A 22,515-nucleotide genomic window follows, 5' to 3' on the forward strand; every position below is an offset into this window, starting at 1 on the left:
CTGTGTGGTTTACAGAATGTCAATCAGTCAATGATTCTGACTATAGAGAAAGTTAAAGCAACGTAATTTTGGCTCTTTGTTTTATACAAATTGTTCTTTAGGGACAGTAAATAAACTATCTTTGGTTCTAGTTTTTGCTATTAGCCTAGATTTGATTCTGCTCAGTTACTGCACTCTCATTTGAGAAACCTTGAAGGAGAAGTAGTAAGAAGAGTTGTCATTATGTAGAAAGTATTATATTTAATAAGTAATAAATATTTAAATAAATAAATAAATAAACAAACAAACAAACATACCTCATTCCCTTTTGAGCTAGTTCCTAATATATACACTTTATCTTCCAGTTGGAAACGTATTGGAATATTGTATACTTTAGCACTGTAAAGCACCATCAAGACATAGGGTTGATCAGCGGCCTTCGTTGAGCTGTCTCTTACTAAGAAAGTGCCATCCTAGAAAAGTAACACATTAAAATATTTTTAAGACAAATGTAATCACAACTGTGAACAGAATTGATTGCATTTCGAAGCAAATGTGTTCAGGATTAGTCTTGGAGTGTGTGTTCAATTTCAATATTTTTCTCAAATTACTATATTGATGTTATAATTTAACTCTTCACCTGGTTTATGGTCCTAAGAGCAGCTTCTGCATCTGTCCGGGTTATATCAGCCGCATACCATTCCTGATTTAGCGGGAGCTGGTTATACTTGAGCCACATGAAAAGAGAGACAAAGAGCTGTTTATTAGTGAGAATATGGTATTAACAGTGTAGGGCAAAGGAGTACAGAGCTTTGAAAGGCAGGTATGGTATTTATTAACTGAATATGTTACTTGTAAGGTACCCAATCATTCTTTTCTCCTCTTTATGTTTATAACTGAAGCCATTGTTTCTTTTGGGGGGGGGGTTGCTTATGGAAGTTTGATGTGAAATTGCTGCAGCTCTTGCCCACCAGTCCAGCCCCTGTGTTAATATGACATCAATAGCAATAGCAAAATGCCAGCCCATTTTTAATTATTATTTTCTGACATTTAGTTTAGCTTTCTCCTTATCATGAAAAACAGATAAGTAAAAATAACCTGTTGTATATCTGTAGTATATATGAGTGGAAACTCCTACGTGTGTTGTTGTTAATGGGCATTTTGTCATGAATGTAGTGATGGATTTGGTGGGAAGTCTCTATAACCACACTTATTATCCACACTTCCTCTTATTCTGCTGTTTTCTCCTGGGAAAAACTGCTTTTTAGCACTTAATTGTAGTAAATGGCAATTTTCTCTGGATTGATACTTGCTCTGGATTGATACTTGCTCTAAAATGATAGTTTTTCATGGGAAAGGAGCAGGCCAAGTGGGAAACTACTCAGACCCATGATTTTTAGGCACAGGACAAGCAGAAGTGTGGATGAGTCCTTATGCTTGCATTTGTTCCTCACCGGAGCACAACCTAGCCATTTTATTTCTAATGGCTCCAAATACCAAAAGAAACACATCTATGTGCACTGATTGCTGCATGTTGATTGCAACAGCGCACTCAGTTTAGAGAATCTATTTTCACAAGATGTTTATACAGTATAAGACTTTAATTTCAGTACCTACAAGGGATAAATAAATAAATCCTTGCAGAATTGTTCTACAAGCTGTCGCTCCTTGCTACATATGGACTGTTTTTCTTCAGCTTGTCTTACCCAGCTTTCCTATGCTTTGCTCATATGTATTCTGTTATTGGTCCTTATTGGCATAAGTTTAAAAAATAAAATCATAAAATCATACAAAGCCATCCAAATACATTAGTAATCCAAACACATACAATATATAAAATACTAGATAGTCACCGTTGAGCAAATCAGGCAACTTTTGATTTAGCTTTAAAAATCTCAGCTAAATACCCTGAAACAATCTTGGTAGTTTTGGGAGTATCATCCCTCAACAAATATTGGATTATAGACTCTTTGTAAATCTATATTTTAAGCTATAAGGGAGTTACCACACCTATCAGCCAATCACCCATTCCTACCACCCTTCTGAGTAATACCCCTCCCCACCCTCTCACTATATATATAAGGGTTTGGTGACTTCTGTTTCAGTGATCTGAAGAATTGTGCATGCACATGAAACTCATACCAATAACAAACTTAGTTGGTCTCTAAGGTGCTACTGGAAGGAATTTTTTTATTTTGTTTCAATTACGGAAGACCAACACAGCTACCTACCTGTCTCAATAAAGAAGTTAGGAAACTTTCTGGGTATGTATTAATGTAAATTTTTAACCAGAATTTGAAAGTCATAATCCAGCCCCTAGATTCTAAGAGATGCCGGCCTAACTGCACACATAGCTAAATACAGTGGTACCTCTGGTTATGAACGCTCCTGGTTATGCACACTGCGGGCTACGAGCTCCACTAACCCAGAAGTAGGCGCTTGTGGTTGCGAACTTTGCCCCAGGATGCGGGCGGAAATTGCACGCAGGAGGCGCCATTAGCGAAAGCGCGCTTCAGGTTAAGAACGGTTTCCGGTTATGAATGGACCTCTGGTACGGATTCAGTTCATAACCAGAGGTACCACTGTAGGAGACGCATTTTGGAGCTCCTAGAATTTATTGGAAGGATGCTTGTACATCCTCGACTTTGTTGTTAAAGTCAGTTATCCATAAGGGAATCCCATAAAAGAGTTGAAAAACACTTTTGCACTATAGACCCTAACTGCTGTAGGCACATTCTGGTTACCATCAAAAAAATTAGAATCCTTTAATTCATGCTGCAGTGCATTTAGCTAAGTTGGTTGTCCTGTTACAATGGGTCACCCATTTTAGATTGTAATAAAAGGTGATCCCTAAGTATTTAAAGCTTTTTACCTGTTCGATTTAACTTGTTCCATTTCTTGATCACCAATACGCTATTTATATGGGAGCCATTTGAAAATACTAAGATCTTGGATTTTGAATAATTAGTCGCTAGGTGATTTCCTTGGCAGTAATAAAAGAATGCTTTTAGATACCTTTGGAGCGCAATTCTGGTGCAGGAAAGGAGAGTGTCATCCGCATATAAAAGTATGGGAACTGCCTTAGGTCCTAATCTAGGAGGGTGGCCATTCACAATGAGTAGATGTTGTTTCATATCATTCAAAAATAGATTAAATAGATGTGGGGCAAGAATACAGCCTCATATGTATGCCTTGGAAGGAACTGGGTCTGGCATTCTATCACATAAATTGTTCGCTTGGAATTCACAATATATTAAACATTTTTGATGCTATTATTGTACCTTGTGGTACTGATCCATCGCTTCATTTTCAGCATTGAGAGAATGTGTGAATGGTCTGTTAGGAATTGGTAATGGTGGTCTTCCATCAGCAGGGCCTTTTGAAGCAGTTCTGCCAATATTACCTTCAGAAAAAATGAACATATTTAAAAATTAAATCCAGATGACTTAATGGACATTGGAACATGATTCTAACGAACCACACAAGCTTGACAGGGTCTTGACAAAGTAAAAATAAAATTGACTTCTGATGAGAAGATGTTTCATTACAACTTAAATGCTTTAAGCAGTAAGTGGCAAACTGAAGGGAAAGAGTACACAAGTCTGATAGAAAAACAGGCCGCATAACTCACAAAATCTCACAGAAATGCAAAGGGTCAAACATGAGAAGCATTATGACAGACATTCCTAAATGCATTTATTTGATTTATATCAAGGTTAAAGAACCTGGTTCCATCTATTTGCTGCTGGACTATAATGTCCATTATCCCTGGCCATTGTTCATGCTGGATGGGGATTATGGGAATTTGAATCTAAAAATAACTGGTGCGCGAGATCCCCCATTTCTGATTTAGGTTATTTCATTACTATACTGCTCTAAAACCTTGTAATTCAAGAAACAAAACAACTTGTGTTCAGACAACCCATTCCTCATAAATTTGCATTGTCGCAAAATATTTAATGGAAAAGCTGTTAGTTTGTACTGGCAGCAATCATATGTTTTGAAAATCTAAGCCTGAATATTTATGAGGTATTTATACAGTACATACTTGGCTGAAAATGTGGTGGTAGTGATCCACTTGATGAAAGAGTGCTGTAAAAATAAACAATGATTAGCATGTACAAATGAGATCTGATACTTTGTAAGTGACTAGTTTTATATCTTAGAAATGAGGCCAGAAAATACTTGCTGGTATAGCAGAATTGGTTGCAGGTTGCAACTCTTCTCTTGTTTCAAATTGTTTGTGGGAATCCACAGGATGAATAAAGGAACTATCCGGGACAATGTGTGTGTATGTATATGTGTGTGTGTACGTACTCTTATCTATATTATGGGAACATAGTCATTCCAGAACTATGCCCACAGAAGCCAGTTTTAAACTGGTATAGCTGGGTGGGGAGGGAGTGGAAAATAGTTACAGTGGTACCTCGGGTTAAGTACTTAATTCGTTCCGGAGGTCCATACTTAACCTGAAACTGTTCTTAACCTGAAGCACCATTTTAGCTAATGAGACCTCCTGCTGCCGCCGCGCCGCCAGAGCACAATTTCTGTTCTCATCCTGAAGCAAAGTTCTTAACCTGAAGCAATATTTCTGGGTTAGCGGAGTCTGTAACATGAAGCGTATGTAACCTGAAGCGTACGTAACCCAAGGTACCAGTGTACTGGAGTTAGTCTCAATCATGTGAGCAGGATGAATTGCCCTTACTGCATTTGATTCTCATAGAATTTAATTCTGTTATAGAATTAAGAATAGCAATGAACAAGTTCCACATAATGTATAATAGCACACAACTAATGGTCAGTTCAATTCAACAAACCTTTCTGCACCAGGTATCGTCTTGGGTGGTAAAAGGCTCTGTTTAGAATGCGGCTTAGGAGATCTGATTGGAAATGTGTTACATTGCAAAAATGGCTGGGGAACTGACCTGTGGTGAATATCTGCAAAACACACACACCAAAAACAAAAACACAGTTAACTGACTCAGATTAGGACAGTGAATAAGAGATTTGTGGAACTACTCAGTTTGTTTTGGAAAAGCGTAGGCATTTCTGACTCATATTCTGGAATTCATTGCAGATTCAAAATGCTGTAGTTCCAGCATAAAAACTATGAGTGTTGAGGTTCCAGCAGATCTTCAAGTTTCACTGACACAGTAGGCTTCACCTTGCATGAACAAAATAACACATTGCATTTACTATTACTACTACTATTATTGTTACTTTTAGTTTTTAATAGCCCACCTTTTTCCCTGACAGGGACTCAAGGCAGCTTACAGATAAAAATAAGAACTGCTAAAAAATTAATCATTCAAAACTATTAAATCCTGATAGAATTAATGCCACATTAAAGCGCTTGCACAAATTTAGTATAGTAAGTTTCTGCACAAGAAACCTCTGTCAGTGGCAGAGGAACCCTCTCCGGCACCCAAGGTGGCGCAGCCTGTATGGACTGTGCATGTGTGGCATCCTGCATGTGCATCTGTATGGAATGCCGCATATGTGCAGTCTATATGGGCTGCTGCTCGCAAGCGGCATCCCGTATGGACGGGATGTGCCGCCCATGTGCGGCGACCGTACGGGATGCTGCACATGCGCAGTCTGTATGGGATGCCACTTGCGCACGGCGGCCATATGGTCTGCCACTTGTCCGTATAGGCTGCCGTGCGAGGGGATTCGAACCGCTGACCATACGATTGGCAAGTCCTAGGCATTGAGGTTTTACCCACAGTGCCACACGCGTCCCAAATTAAGGATTAGTTTGACATAATTTTTCTGGAGTACAGTTGCTGAAAGAAAATAATCTTGGCTACCATTACATTTTAGGATTCCACGCATGGAGATGGGTCCAGTAGTATTCCAATGTGGCAATCCTGAAAGCAGTTTGAGTTCCAGTGAAATAAAGTGGAATTTAGTATCACCTTTTTCTTCCGTCAGATTTCCTTAGAAATTTGCCAACTTTTGGGGAAGCCTTTTACTTAGCTCCTTAGTGGTCATCCATAACTGGAAGAAGGCCTAAGCAAGCTGAACTGCATGTTGAAATAAATATCAACAATAATGATAGGAATAGGAATAATTAAGAAATACATTACATACTGCCATCTTCCATCTGAAAGAAGAAGAAGAAAAGTTAGCATTAGGGTTGTCACTTAATTAAAGATATTTGCTGATTATCATGGGCTGTATTCAAAGCAGTACTAAGCAATGCTTGCCTGATGGAAAAATCTTCCCTCTCGTGCAAGCGCTTTAATGAACTAAATAGCTTTAAAGGCAAATAAGCATTATTTCTTCTTTTAGATAATGCACATGTGGCACAGCAGGTATCATCTTAGAATAGTTATTTTCTCTAGTTTCATTTTCTCTAGCCTTAATTCAGGAAAACAGCTTGTTTTATTAGAAGGTATGTGATATAGTTCTTAAAGTTAGGCAGATGTCAGCCTACTCTTTCCTGAAGCAGGAAATGTTTTCAGATCAAGTACAGTGAGATTTAAACACTTGGCTCTCCCCAAAATAAGATTCAATTGTAGCAAATTAAATATAGTTTCTACACTTTCTCAAAATGCATACTTACTTCTGTCTTCCTTTCAGCTATCTGATTGTTCCTATAGGAAAGAAAGATAAAAATAATTGTATGTATCATGAGACTAGCTGGTACACTCAATATTTAAGAAAAAATATTGCTTGCAATTTACTGCCTAGTTATTTTGCTAGTCAACCTCCATCAAAGAGGCTAGAATTTAAAATTTTAGTTTCTAGGTGAAAATGTGTTTGTTATAAGCAAGGATCACCCATCTTGGGCACTGAGCATAAAAGAGCCTTGAGGGATCAGAAGTCCCATCTAGGCTATCATCCTGTTCTCACAGTGGCCAGGTGCCTATGGGAAACTTGCAAACAGGACTCAAGTGCAACTCTCCGCTTGTACTTCCAGCAGCTGGTATTCAGAGGCATACTGCCCCCAGCAGTAATAGCTTAAAGGTAAAGGTACCCTTGCCCGTACGGGCCAGTCGTGTCCGACTCTAGGGCTGTGCGCTCATCTCACTTAAGAGGCCGGGGGCCAGCGCTGGCCGGAGACACTTCCGGGTCACGTGGCCAGTGTGACGAAGCTGCTCTGATGAGCCAGCACCAGCGCAGCACACGGAAACGCCGTTTACCTTCCCGCTATAAAGTGGTACCTATTTATCTACTTGCACTTAGGGGTGCTTTCGAACTGCTAGGTGGGCAGGAGCTGGGACCAAAAGACGGGAGCTCACCCTGCCGCAGGGATTTGAACCGCCGACCATACGATCGGCAAGGCCTAGGCACTGAGGTTTTACCCACAGCGCCACCCGCATCCCCAATAATAGCTTAAAGGTAAAGGTAAAGGTACCCCTGCCCATTCGGGCCAGTCTTGCCAGACTCTAGGGTTGTGCGCTCATCTCACTCTATAGGCCGGGAGCCAGCGCTGTCCGTAGACACTTCCGGGTCACGTGGCCAGCGTGACAAGCTGCATCTGGCGAGACAGTGCAGCACACGGAACACCGTTTACCTTCCCGCTGGTAAGCGGTCCCTATTTATCTACTTGCACCCGGAGGTGCTTTCGAACTGCTAGGTTGGCAGGTGCTGGGACCGAACGACGGGAGAGCACCCCGCCGCGGGGATTTGAACCGCCGACCATGTGATCGACAAGTCCTAGGCGCTGAGGTTTTACCCACAGCGCCACCCGCGTCCCTTAATAATAGCTTAGCCCTCCATTAATTTATCTGATCCTTTTAAAGTCATCCAATTTGGTGGCCATCACTATATCTTGTGGGAGAGAATTTCAGAGTGTAGCTGTGTGCTGAGTGAGGAAGTATCAGCCCTGAATTTTCCAACATTTAGCCTCATTGGATGGCCTTAAATTCTAGTATTACGAGAAAGGGGAAAAAACCCTCTATCCACTTTGTCTGTACCATGTATAATGTACACCTTTATCATGTCTCCTGTTACTTGCCTTCTCCCCCTAAACTGAAAACTCCCACATATTGCAACCTTCTCATTTTAATGCCCATACACTTGGTCTGGAAAGTTCCTTTTGGAGCTCCTCATAATCCCTTTTTATTTTAACCATTCTGACCAATTTGATCAGCTAATCTGACTACCTTACTGCTTACCCTCTAACTCTAAACTACTAATGAACAAGTTAAAAAGCACAGAACCCAATACTGAACTTTGGAGGACACCCACTTCCTACATCTTTCCATTGGGAGAACTACCTATTAATTCCTACTCTTTTCTTGTTTCTTAACCAATTCCTGGTCCATAAGAGGGCTGTCATCTTATCCTATATAACACTTTAATCTTGCACATTTTCCTCCAGTTTAACTTTCTTAAAGATGTCTCTCTGCTAAATCATTACTCTTTGCCTGAACATTCAGTTACAAAATGAACCCACCCACCTACCACTGCAAAATATGTTATTATATGGCAGAAAAAAGCCTGAGTATTCATCTTCTGACAAGTGGACCAAAGGCATGCTGGATATTAGAGCTATGCAACCAATATATTAGTAGGAAGGTCAGGAAATAACAAATCACTATATTACATATTTTGTATGCTTCCACTAAGTTTTATTTTAAAATTGTAAATGTAGGTTTACTTTATAGGTGGTGGCATCCTTCTAGAGGCAGCATTGTTTCTGTCATAGCTATCAGCTGATGGTACTGGAGGCTTCTGTATCTTTTCTAACTCTTTTCTAAAATAAAAGAAAAACAGCAAAGAATAGGGTTGATTACTTTTGGTCTGTCATGCTAAGCAGTTAATTGTGATAATCTGTGTCACAGAAAATAAAATATTTACCTCAGCTGAGGGGTCAAAGGCTATAAGGAAGGAATAAAGGAAGGTCAAATTAAATGAAAGGGTAAAATATATATTTAAAACGGATTAAAATGTAAATACAGTAGAAGTGAAGACTTTTCTTACCATTTTGCCTGAAAAGATGAAATAAAAAGAAAAAAAATTAGTTAAAGGAGCTAATTGTGATCGGTGACTACTGTCATGATCAAGTTTAATTGTGTGACTTTAGGACTGTCACAATTTGACTCTGAGAGTATGTTTGTTAACCTACTGCATAGAATACAAAATAGGTGGTATTTTCTCTTCTCTCTCTCATAAATCTAAGACATCCTATATGGTATCTCTGAAAATGAATGTGTTCAGGTGATTATTTCCTTTTCACAAAGCAAGTATGTCACTGACAACTGAGTTGTAAATCTCTCTTTACTTTGGCATCTCTGAGGATAGGAATATACAGTGCGTCAACCCTATCTATTTCCTTTTACCAGCTTTTAAATGTTGTGATAACCTCTAGAGAGGCAATAAGGTAAAACATTTCATACTTGTATTACTGAAGCTAAACTGAATTAATTTATAAGCATGCAACTTACTAAGGAAAGTTTGCAGTATTTGAAATGCTAAAAGACTGAGTCTTGAGAGCCTGTCTTATTGTTCAAGTCTATTCACCACTACACCTTATTAATAGTTGCTACTTCTGTTACTTTAACTGATATTTTAGATTGCCTTTTTCTGATTATCTCTCAGAATCAGGTAGTAATGTATAATGATGAAGTTTAGCTTAAAATGCTACTACAGTGAGTTACTTTTCCTTTCTAATCACCACATACAGCACATATTTGTTCATACCCTCCCCATTTATGTTACAGGTAGGTAGCTGTGTTGGTCTGCTGTAGTCGAAACAAAATAAAAAAATTCCTTCCAGTAGCACCTTAGAGACCAACTAAGTTTGTTATTGGTATGAGCTTTCGTGTGCATGCACACTTCTTCAGATACACTGAAACAGAAGCCACCAGACCCTTATATATAGTGAGAGGGTGGGGAGGGGTTTTACTCAGGTGGTGGGAATGGGTGATTGGCTGATAGGTGTGGTAACAACCACACCCAATCGCACCACCCTTCTGAGTAAAACCCCTCCCCACCCTCTCACTATATATAAGGGTTTGGTGGCTTCTGTTTCAGTGTATCTGAAGAAGTGTGCATGCACACTAAAGCTCATACCAATCACAAACCTAGTTGGTGTCAAAGGTGCTACTGGAAGGAATTTTTTTATTTTGTTTCCCCATTTATGGTCAGCTTATTTTAGTGCTTTGTACAATGTCTGGCAGTTTATAGCTATGAACCAATGCCTACCTGATCGTAGGATGTCTCTGTCAAATGGAGGCCCAGATTTTTCCAGTGAGGGCTTTTTGCTTCGATCTATGGGAGCTGGTGACAGTGAGAAACAAAAAATATTTTGTTAAACTTGGTGCTAATACTTTATTTTAGACTTTTAAAACTCCTCTACATTCAGAGAATACTCAAGCAGTTTATAGTTATCTGGTACAAAACATAATACAGATCATAAAATAGTATTAAAAACTTAAAAAAGAAGAATTAAGAATGGCAGAAATAAAGTTGACTAATTTGGGACAATTTGGAAAAAAATTAAAGCTTTCAACACTGAAAACATAAAAATCTTGGGGCTTGCTTCACTTCTAAGTGAAGTGAATTCCTGACAGCTGTCTGGATATGAATTTCAGCACAGTATTTCAGTAATTCTTATAAAGTAATATTCCTTTTTAGAGTTAAAATAAAAAATTGTTCAACAATTAGTTGCAGGTTGTGGGAAATGCTGGAAGGACAGATGTAAAAATAATGCTTTATGTTTAAAGCAATGTAAATATACTAAAGGATGTAGTTTTTAAAAGGTTAAATAAAAGCACTTACGTGTAAAGGGTTTGATGCTTTTTTCTCTGATACTCTCATTATTGCTTGAAGGAGAAAGGAAATGTGGCTGCTAAAGTAATAGATTTAGTAAATACTGTGTCTAGCAGAATGGTAATTACAGATTTGATTTTAATCTATTGAGATTTCATAGCTGCCAACCAGTGTTCAAAATAACCAAGTATCACAGATCTGTATCACAGAACTGTTGCTTTCCTGTTTTACTTCCTCCACCCACCCCCCATGTCTGGATCTATTTCCAGTTAAACGAGGGTTGTGAATCTACACAATTTTGAAACATGAATTTTTTGTTTTTGTTTTGCTAGTCCAGCCCTGATTGACGTGTGCAGTGTAATCTGCACTAGATACTGGCCAACTACAATAAAATAATGCAAACAACTAGTGACATTTTCAGAAATAGGGCTGGTGAATTATTCTGGTAAGGTATTAAAAAGGCTTTTCCAAAGCTGATACACAGTTGTGTAGCAGTTCCTCACTGATTGACTGTGGTTTGCTATGCACTTAATCCCCAGGAAAAAAATAAATACAAAATGAAACAGTACATTCTTTTTGCACCAATGGAACCTACCCCAGGGCTTCTGCCTCCACTTGGTGGTACAGGGGAAGATTCAGGCCTTTTTGGTGGAATGGGAGGCTGAGTAGATATTTTAGACCTTTCTGCTGGCTGTCGATCTGAAGAAAGGAATAACATTAACAAAATAACAGAATATATAGGGTGGGTGGGAATCCTTCTTGCTTGATCTCATTAAAAAGACACATCTTTATATACTTTGAGACGTCATTTGAGAGAATTAAATTAATCCATTCAGGAAATAAAGCACATTTTCAAGCTTGTAGTTGGTTTACCCAGAAGGGGGCACAAAAATGTTATGAAAGCTCAAGTAAGATGAAGTTTCAAAATGAATTATTTTAAAATTGCCAATAAGAGTTGGTATTTAGAAAACAAAAAATGTTTTCTGTGTCTCCTTCCCAGAACTAGACAATACTCTCTAATGCATTTCATAAATGAAAAGTGTGAAAGAACATTTAACATGGTTACCTATGTATTCTGAGGCAGCTGGTATTAAAGTGGGAGGAAATAAGGTGTTTCGGTGTGTGTCATCATCATTTGATGGAGGAGGTTCATAATCTGCTTCATCTTCAGCACCATCTTGATCATTGGGTGTTTCATAGTCCACACCATCTTCATGCTCCGGGTCATCTGGGCTTTCATAATCATCATCACTTTCATCCTGTCAAAACAGAAGTATCAGACTGTCAAAAATATCTTAATGTAGCAAGGTTGTATTGTTACATCCCTGTGCTTTCCACTGCTGAATGAAAGTGAATTCTAGAGTTCATGAGAAATTGTAACAAAGCCTTATTCATTTAAATTGGGGAAGAATGATACATAAAAAACTCACAGGTTTGAATAAATGGGAATTGTTTACAAGTGATTGTGTTTTGATGGTGTTACAGCAGAGAAGACTAGTGTCTTCTTGGAGGCATCCTACTTTTGTGTACAGCAGGGATAGCCAACCTAGGGCCCTTCAGATGTGGACTACAACTCCCATCATCCCTGAGCACTGGCCACACTGGCTGGTGCTGATGGGAATTTCACTCCAATACATCTAGATGGCACCATGTTGGCTACACCTGCTGTATAACATTACATTAGAACAGTGTTAGTGTTGCAGAGGAGGGAAAAATACATTTTGTTCAATTTAGTATACTAGCAATCTACTGAATCAAGAAACGTGATATGAGGCTGGCAAGAAGGCTTAAGCTGGAGGGTGGGCACATCACTTGGATACACAGCAGACAGGCTGAAGGCCAGCTGTTTTTGCAGAAGGAAAACGTAATCACTTCCATCAGCAACAATACTGCATCTGATACTGCAGGACTGTAGCTATCTGGGAGCTCTATACACCAGCCACCAGCAGATTGTTTATTGGGTACCACTTTAGCCTGTATATTAGAAGAAGTTTGAGTTGTAGTACAAGTGTCTGCAGAGAGTTAGGGAACGGGTCTCAACCCAGAGCTCCCAGCAGCCACATTGATGCTCTTGTTCCTATGTGAATCTGGTATACTCAGCTTGGGGATTTATAGTGCTATTTAGGCTACAATGCTAGCCTGCCTGAGCATCCAGTCAGCCTGCACATCCAGTCAGTCTGAGTATCCAGTCTCAGAAGATCAGGCCATATAAAGTTAAGGCCCAAAAGTTTGATCAACCTGAGCAACTTGTTTCTGGTATGAAAACTTTGGGCTGTATTCAACTACATCTTACTGTGAAGAGACCTATTATAATTAATATATTATGTTCATTAATCTCAATGGGTCTACTCTGTGCAACACCTTGTTGAATAATACCCTTTGCCTAGCCCCTACTTTTTTAATGGATGCTGCCTTGAAACACGTACTCTTCTTGACTTTGACCCCTCTGATTACATTTTTAGACCCTCCATTCACATTCAAGGAAATATGAGTAAATGCCCCTGCAGACCTTCCCTGTCATGGACTGAGCACACAGAGCAATACACACAGGGACACTGGGGTAGTGGGTGGGGCTTGCGTATGAACACAGAGTGTTCACATGAACATGCCCTCTTGTGCCTTCATATACTCAGATGCAACATCAGGGTATCAGAGAAGAAGAAAAGAGAACAAAACCCTCATAGGTGAACTCCTATGGCACTTGTCTTTTGAGCTCTAGGATTCAGTTATATCTGCCTCAAGCATTTAATTGTGCAAATCAGATAAGATTTCTCAGACTGGACCTCCAGTGAAACATTGGTAACCAGTTAATTGGAAATATATTATTTTCATATGTGCCTCCTTCAAGCATGCCTCTATTTCCTTGAAACTGTAGAACAGGCAAGCAGCTGGCCTTTCTGAACAGTCCCAGAGAATGAGATAATCAAGGATGTTTACTCCATCTATCTTAAAAAGTTGAAGAAATCTTATTTTTTATTTTGTCAAGTTTCAATAGCAGCTTCAGCCCCCAAACAACCTACATTGGATGCCTCTAAAGAGGAACATATGAGTGCAGTGATATTTGCCATGTCATTCTTTTAAGCTGAATACATTTGTAGTGTTGATAAAAAATACTTACAAAGGAAGACCAACCATCACCTTCATCCTGTCTATATTCTATGGAAAGGCAACAAAAATCACACAGCAGCTATAAATCTCCAAGTTCATGATGGTTTTACAATTAACAATTAAATAACTACAAGAATAGTTGTGGCAGACATTAATGAAACAGCCAAGGCTGATTCACACATGCATGCATATTACCTGGTCAGTCACCTCAGTTGAGAAACATTGTATAAAGTGATACAAAAGCTCTCTGGGTATTGTTTGATGATGTTCATTTCACACATATTGCCATATGAATAGGAAAATAAGGACAGTTCCAGATGCATAGCTCAGCAAATTTTAGATAACCAACACATGTGTGATTAATATATAATGATCTCTATCAAATAAAACATGAAATATTAGGTCAAGAATTACTTTCATGTGCACATGATCCAATTTACACTAGGGAATTTAATAGAGTATTCAATTCTACCACCAGAGGACCCAGGAAACTATCGTAATATTAGTTTATTATCAATCATCGGAAAAATCTATACTCGCTTCCTGCTAACCAGACTAACCCAATGGGCTGAAGATTCCAATCTGATAGGCCATGAACAGGCCGGGTTTAGACCAAATCGTGCTTCTATTGACCATGCAATAATTCTATATCATTTGGCGCGGAAGTATTCTTCCCCCACTCATGGTCTTCTATGTGCCGCTTTTATAGACCTGAAGGCGGCTTTTGACAGTATCTCTAGAGAGCTGTTATGGGAAAAACTGGCAAAGTGGGGCATAGATAAAAGGCTCTTGTGGCTTATGATCAAATTACATGAAGGGACGGCCGCTAGGGTGAGGTTAACACCTGAGGGCGATCTCACAAACTCTGTACCAATAAATAAGGGGGTACGACAAGGGTGCATCCTTGCCCCCTATCTCTTTAACCTCTATATTAGTGACATGAGATCTCCCCTAGCTGAGGCCCAAACCACCATTCGTGCACCCAGGCTTGTAGACTATTGCTGCCCCTTATTATTGTACGCTGACGATGCGGTGATCCTCTCATATTCAAGAATCGGTTTGAGGAGGGCCTTTAAGATTTTCGCGTTATATTGCCAAACAAATTTACTTACTATTAACCATTCCAAATCTAAAGTCCTAATTTTTTCCACGAGTCGTAAATTGTATAGGTGGGAACTCGAGGGGAAGCCAATCGAACAAGTCTACAAATTTCAATATCTAGAAATTTACTTCCAGCATAATATAGGATGGAAAGCGTATATCACATACTTACAAAATAAGGGTAAAGCCCTTATCTACGCTCTATTACGCTTCTTCTTTACAGAGGGAGGGGGCTATGCATGTTCCATCCGCCTTAAAAGTTTATAGTACAAAAGTGGTAGCAACTATAGCCTATGCGGTCCCTTTATAGGGCGCTTTTGTAAACCTCATGCCTCTGGTGACATTGCAAAATCTTTTTCTCAGACGCCTTTTGAAACTACCCTCCTGTGTAAGCAACTCTGCTATTCGCTTAGAACTTAAGACCCCCTCCTTAGAGATCCTGATGTGGAGACATGCCTTTAATTATTGGCTGTCCCTTTGGCATAAATTGCCTAATTACCATCTTATTCAGTGCCTTTGGAGAGATGAATTTACCAGCCCATGGGCAACAAAAATCCATTCCAAACTGTTGTCTTATGGAATCTCTCCTTCCGATATACTAAATTTAGATCTAATTACAGCTAAAAAGGTCATCAAACAAAGATTGGAGGAGGTTGATTTGCAACAAAATCTTACTACAGGTGGAGGTACATGTTCCCCGATAAATTAGGGCATTACATCTATGTCCCAGATACCTTGATATCTGTCTACCTTATCGGTTGCGTCGCATAGATTCACATTTGTTAGAGCCAGATTTAATGTGTTCCCCTCAAATGTGCTGAGCAATAGATTTTCTAACGGTAAAACCTCTGTTTTATGCGCATGTGACAACAAATCAATAGAATCCCTTTATCATATCTTGTTTAATTGTCCTTTATATATTGTTCCCCGATCAAGGATTCTGAGTTCAATTATTTTGGAAACCGTTGCTAAACCACCTGAATTACATCTAGCCTATTTACTCCAGGACATTGACTCTTATAGAACATTACAGGTTGCCAGATTCCTGAATTCAGTTCTTTCATATAAAAGACTTCATGGAATGCTACATGACTATTAAAAATCTAGTAAACTCTATGCATCATCTTTATATTCAAGGCCACAATACGGTACATCTAGAGATTGTATGTAATGTGAAGGAGATTATGCGTTGAAATAATTTAGTTGATATTTTAGAATGTAAAATGCTATTTTATTTATTGATTGGTTTTACCTTGTGGGCTTATAGCCAAATAAAGTATTATCTATCTATCTATCAAAGTATTCAATTCTGCAGCTCTGGCACCAATCATCAATTGGCATATATGTTAAGATAAAACCTTAACAGTAAATTCTAGCGTCGTAAAAATCACGTTAAAATCTGACCATATGCTCTGGAAAAGGATTGTTTTGGCTATATGAGATTTCAAAAGAAGCACTTTCACTGTATGGCCCAGGCCCAGAGCTGAGGTACATACCTTGGCTTAATAAGCTGTGGTATGCATAATCCTTGTTCCTTTGTGCTCTATCCCCATGCTGCCCTTTCCTTTCTCTATAGTCACCAGGGTAAAAACAAGTTAGGATCTTAAACTAGTGTCAAGTTTCTGGCTTCTTGGTCCTGGTAACCATACCACATAACAGGAAACAACAAAGACTTCCTATTTTGAGAGAAGGGGGGAAAGCCAGCATGAGGATGGAGTACAGAGGCAAAGCGGGCCCATGCAGATATTGCCTTATTAAGTGAAAAATGTAACTCCACACTAGGCTTCTTGAGCAGCTTTACAACTGCATGAGTGTACAATTGCTTCTTTGAAAATATATAAGAATTAGCATAAGGAGAATTAGAAATTCTGTGTACATTATTAGGGATCAGTTTTTCTTGTGCTACATTTTGTTTATAAACACTAGCATGTTATATATTTCCCCACTGAATAAGAAAAGGTTTGATCCATTTAAAACTTGCATTTAGGCTCCCCTGAAATAAATGTGAAAAATTAGACATGACTTAAGTCCCATTGATTTTAATGGGAACTAAATGCAATTAACAGGGAGCAATCAAAACCAATGATTTGTTGGGATGAGAGGGGTTTGGAAAAGGTGGATTTCTGGCTGAGCCTGGGCTCAGCTGGCGCTATGTTGGTTAAAGTCTGCTGTCCTGGCTCAACTGTACATAACAGTGTGTGAGTCTTCTATTCTGGCTCAGCTGCTTCTGCTGAATGGAAAACCAACACAGTGTATATCCAAACTCTTATTCCAAACTCCATTCAGGTCATGTAACCTAGCAACCCAGTGGAAATTAAGTGGCAAAAAGGGTGGTGCAAGTCAAACTCAATTTTAAACATTTAGTTTCTCCTCCGCTAGTCTTGGACTGCTTCTAAAAAGCACCAGCACAGTCTACCATGGTGTAAATTACAATGTCTTCCTGTAGTTTGGATTGCTCTGCTAGTCTGGATCCAATCCATAGACAGAGAACACTACAGAACAAAACTGAATTTAAAGAGGGTGGCTTCTAAATATCTGGAAAGTGGACACAGATATAAATTGGCAGTGTATTTACCTGGATTTTCAGGTACCTTCTGTGTTTGTGACCTGCTGCAATTTTGGGAGGAAAATGAGAAAGTTAATAGTTCATATTTCAATTATAAATTGAATATATTTGAGATGAGCATTATAATACCTAGCCATCATGTATCCAAATAAATGTGCCTTTTAACCGACATCATTTAGGCAAAACGTGCCGAAATACAGTGCCTAAAATGATAACATGTAAAATCCTGGCAAAGTGCAAAAGATCCGTAACATAACACCTGAAAGAATAAGGTTGTGTGGTTAAACAGATGCCATTTGCCACTGTCCTGTGAGATTCCCCAACTCTGCCCCTCTTTGCTGCCTGTAGTTTTGTGAGGCAAAAAACTTTGCAGCACACTGACATGATGTGTTTGGTATTACTTTGTTGCCAGGGAGGAAAGCAAGGAATAAATAGAGGACTGATGTTTTTAGCAACAATCAGAGGTATCCTACAGCTTCATGTTGCTGCCTCAGATACTTCCTTTGAGCAAATACAGTAAAATCACAAATGAGTATCTTGTTTTGCAGTTTTGAACAACAAGCTGTTTGAGGCCAGTGCTCCTCCCATGAACATTGAGGGGGAAATAAGTTTCTCTTTTTTAAAAGCTAAAACCTCAGAAGTAGCATTTTAAAGGAGGAGCAACTGACTGCCCCAGCAAACCGTTCTCAGTTTAAGTAGCCCAATGTGCTCCTCTGGGATATATACAAACCACAATAACCTCTGAAGTGGTTTACAAGGATACAATACAGAAAATATATATATACCGTATTTAAAACAACAAAATCAGCTAAAAAGCCTGCTTCAGTTTAAAAGCTTGCAAGAGGAGGAGGAGGAGGAGGAGGAGGAGGAGGAGGAGGAGGAGGAGGAGGAGGAGGAGGAGAAGAAGAAGAAGAAGAAGAAGAAGAAGAAGAAGAAGAAGAAGAAGAAGAAGAAGAAGAAGTCTTCCATAGACAATGGAAATTCAGTACGAAGGGTCTGACCTCAACTAGAAGGAAGTTCCAGAAAATTCAGTCTACAATGCTAAACACACTGCTCCTGGTGCGTAGGAACAGTGACTCCCCTAAAGTTGTCAGTGATTAAGCAGGGATATAAAGGATTAGGCAGTTTTTGACCCAAATTGTTAAGGCCCTTGTAATTTAATACAAGGACCTTGAACCTGGCTTGGTGGTGTATGGGCAGCTAATGCAAATTTCTGAGCATCTGATTTATATGCTGGCAACAGTCTGGCAGCAGTCTAGATGCAGCTTTTTGCATCAGCTGGAGCCTCTGGATCAGGCCCAAGGGTAGCCCCATGCAGAGTTCATTCCAGTAATCAAGTCCTGCGGTTTCCGGTGCATGGCCCATCATGGCCAGACTATCCCTGTCCAAGAATGGCAGATGATGTACTAGCCACAGCAGGTAAAAGGCATTCCATGCACTAATGATCTACAAACCATTTAAACAGAAAGCATCTCAATCACACTCATTTGGGATTCTAGAATAAATATCTGGGTTCATGTTCAGGTTAGATCGGGTCTTCTGAAATTTTGGACTTGTTTTTTCTATTCATTCATGGAGTATGGAAACCATATTTAATGTATTCAAATTAAGTTATACAATCGAAGGTGTACATGGTCACCTGTTTGCTGCTCCTCCACATCTCATTTAAATATAGTGGCCTTTTTTCCTCCACCCCATGGTTAAATTTGATTATGTTCTCATTCACCAATTTCTACTCCAAGAAATTCAAAAAATAACTCATTTACTGTTGTAACAAGAAAAAAAATACTGAACAATTTCCCTACCTTTTTGGAAAAAAACTTTTTCTTTCTTCATGTCGGTTTATTTCCTGACTTAACTTGCTTAGAATTCTAAGGTAAAAAAACATGTTATTAGAGCAAGTCAATATGTTGGAAGGAGAATCTCAGTTGTATTGTACAATTCAGCCAAAGTTAAGCATTTTTATTAATGTCAATGGGAAAAAGTTAAGCACACGCTCAGGTCTATGGTTAAAAATAATGAGAATAAAAGGTGCATTTTGTCCTAGTTTTTCTTATTTGTTTTAATGTGGTAAATTCAAACTGTTGAATATAAGAATGATTTCTTTTTTAGCAGAGGAATGAAAGACAGAGACAACCAAATATATGTTTTTCTCAATTTCATGCGAACAGATAAACCTGCTGTTAAGTGGAGCTATGACATTAGAATAATTTTAACACCCAAACGAAGCAATTAGTAAACTTAGTGCAGAGCATGGCAGCTTTGGCACATTGCTACTAAAAGAGAAAAGAAAACAAATAATAAGGTAGAAACCCCATGCATTAAATACATGTTGTTTTCATAGACCAGGCATGGCCAAACTTGGCCCTCCAGCTATTTTGGGACTACAATTCCCATCATCCCTGATCACTGGTCCTGTTAGCTAGGGATGATGGGAGTTGTAGTCCCAAAACAGCTGGAGGGCCAAGTTTGGCCATGCCTGTCATGGACGAACAACACATTGTCTTCTTTCTCAAGTTATGCTAAACCATGGATTGGTGTAACATGCATGAGCAGGAATGAGCCACAGAGAGTCTCAGTCATGCTTTCCTCCCATCTCTTCCTCTTGCACAGCTGGGATCATTTGCTTTCCTTTAACCATGGTTTGTTGTGTAATTTGGCATAAAAAACTAAGATTAGATCTCTAGTTTATTTCAAACACCCAGCTTCAAACTGGTTTCTTAAGGTATTAAGAAGCTAGGTATTAATCACAATTGTGTATAAGGGTGAACTGTGGTTAACTAAATGTAGTAGTTTCTGAAGTTCTCTCTTCAGCCATGTGGAAGGACAGGGGAGGGTGTAATGTGCAAGTTGCAGGCTTGTTGGAGCTCATTCCTGCCTTTGCAAAACACACTAAACCATGCATTTGTGTGATTTGCAAATGGGTTAGGGTTAGGGTCTAAACCACTGAGCCTCTTGGGATTGCTGATCTTAAGGTTGGCAGTTCGAATCCATGTGACAGGGTGAGCTCCCGTTGCTTTGTCCCAGCTCCTGCCAACCTAGCAGTTTGAAAGCATACCAGCGCTAGTAGATAAATAGGTACTCCTGTGGCAGGAAGGTAAATGGTGTTTCCATGTGCTCTGGCACTCGTCACAGTGTTCCATTCACCACAAGTGGGTTTAGTCATGCTGGACAAACACACACACAGTTGTACTCAGTACTGTGCGAGGGGTTTTTCACATCCTTCCTCCCCACTGCAGATCAATGTGGCTTCCTTCAAAGTCTCCTGTGAGGGTTTGAGGACCCCCATAAAGGCCTGGGGTGTGGGATCTGCAGTGGGAATTGCCAGTAATCCTGTGCAGGCAGCTTGTGCAAATGGAAAGTTGTTGCCTTCATTTAATATTTGGTTATTTCTCCCCCACCCCGTTAATTCCTCATCATAGGCTCTGCTATGCTGTCCACAGTTTATCCTGCACTTCCCCCCTTCTTAGAACTAAGTATCTCATACATCAGATGCTACTAGCCTTATAGTGATGTCCCTCATGTTCACTTGTAGGAACATTTCATAGCATTCCTCATCCTAACCTTTTTAATTTGCCTCCTTGTCCTGTCAACCCCCACAGTAGGATTTGTGCACATGTTCTCATTCACCAATTCCTACTCCAAGAAACAGCTAGAAATCATAGAAAGACAACTGAGAGCTGTTTGCGTAAAACCCCATTAATTCCTGATCTTTGTGTTCCTTCATAACTGGGAATGAGGCTTTTAACAGAGCTTCTATGAAGTGAGTCATGAGAGGTGATGTAGACATACACTTGCTGCTGTAAACAGCCGGTCTGAGGAAAATCCCTTGAATGCTTGAAGCGTTTAATGATGCTGATATTGAAGTAGTGTCAAAACATGCTACCTCCTTTTACTGAAACCGTTGATGGCTTTGTTTCCATGTAAGAATAACTTCTGCAAGCTCATGAATGCAATAACATCATTTTAATAGTGTTGTGCAATTATGATATTACCTGAAACCCAACATTACCCTGAAATCCTCTTATCCAGGCAAAATGTACCCAACTCCCTCAACCATTCATCATAAGGCTTGGTTTCCAGACGCTTGATCATCTTGGTCACCCTCCTCTACAAGAATATCATGGGGGACTATGTCAAAAGCCTTACTGAAATCAAGATACACTGTCCACAGCATTCTCCTGATCTACCAAGCTTGTAACTATCAGAAAAAGAAATGAGATTTGTCTGGCATGATTTGTTTTTGAGAAACCTATGCTGGGTCTTAGTAAACACAGCATACTTTTCTAGTTGCTCATAGACCAACTGTTTAATTATCTGTTGGAGGACCTTTCCTGGTATTGACATCAAGCTGACAAGTCAGTAGTTATCTAGGTCTTCTTCCCTCCCCCCCCCTTTGAAGATGACGACAACGTTTTCCTGCCTCAAGTCTGCAGGTACCCCACCTGTTCTCTAAGAATTCTCAAAGATTATAGATAAGAGGCTCTGAGACTACATCTGCAAGCTCCTTTAGTACCCTTGGGTGCAGCTTATCAGGTCTTGCAGATTTGAAATCATTTGAAGCAGCCAGGTGTTCCCTTAACACCTCTTTTCCTATCTTGGGCTATAGCTCCCTCCTTACGTCATTTATTCTGTTATCACCAGGATGCGCACCAGAAAGTGAAGCCCACCAAAGATTGATATTGGAATCTGCGCCTTTAGCTCGTACATTAATAATCTAGAGTTAGAGGTGAGCAGTAATGAAGCTGAGTTTGCTGATACCAAATTGTTCAAAGTAGTTAAAACACAACCAGATTTAATAATAATTTATTATTTGTACCCTGGCCATCTGGCTTGGTTTCTCCAGCCACTCTGGGCGGCTTCCAACAAAGATTAAAAATACACTAAAATGTCACACATTAAAAACTTCCCTGAATGGCTACTAATCATTATATATTTGTTCTACTTCCAGTGTTGGAGGCAGTATGTCTTAGATTCCCAGCTGCTGTGAATCACAAGTGGAGAAAGCATTATTTTGCTTGGGTCCTGTTTGTGGG

General features: G+C 39.4%; 2 protein-coding genes across 6 annotated transcripts in view; one reads left to right on the plus strand and one right to left on the minus strand.

Annotated features, from left to right (window-relative positions):
- LOC309363121 (A-type potassium channel modulatory protein KCNIP1) overlaps nt 1-22,515 on the plus strand; it is a 552,464-nt gene that overhangs the window by 8,883 nt on the left and 521,066 nt on the right. The gene's annotated exons all lie outside the window — the stretch shown is intronic.
- LCP2 (lymphocyte cytosolic protein 2) overlaps nt 1-22,515 on the minus strand; it is a 34,065-nt gene that overhangs the window by 640 nt on the left and 10,910 nt on the right. The window contains 18 exon segments of the mRNA XM_081892723.1: nt 297-452; nt 620-706; nt 3,261-3,382; nt 4,028-4,071; nt 4,797-4,917; nt 5,796-5,918; nt 6,073-6,085; nt 6,548-6,578; nt 8,591-8,676; nt 8,678-8,686; nt 8,791-8,810; nt 10,138-10,212; nt 10,714-10,783; nt 11,300-11,403; nt 11,771-11,963; nt 13,823-13,860; nt 17,489-17,523; nt 19,285-19,350. Of these exon segments, the coding sequence (XP_081748849.1) occupies nt 297-452; nt 620-706; nt 3,261-3,382; nt 4,028-4,071; nt 4,797-4,917; nt 5,796-5,918; nt 6,073-6,085; nt 6,548-6,578; nt 8,591-8,676; nt 8,678-8,686; nt 8,791-8,810; nt 10,138-10,212; nt 10,714-10,783; nt 11,300-11,403; nt 11,771-11,963; nt 13,823-13,860; nt 17,489-17,523; nt 19,285-19,350 (1,393 nt within the window).

Source organism: Podarcis melisellensis, assembly GCF_964234715.1.
Source record: "Podarcis melisellensis genome assembly, chromosome: 2".
NCBI classification, from domain to species: Eukaryota; Metazoa; Chordata; class Lepidosauria; order Squamata; family Lacertidae; genus Podarcis; species Podarcis melisellensis.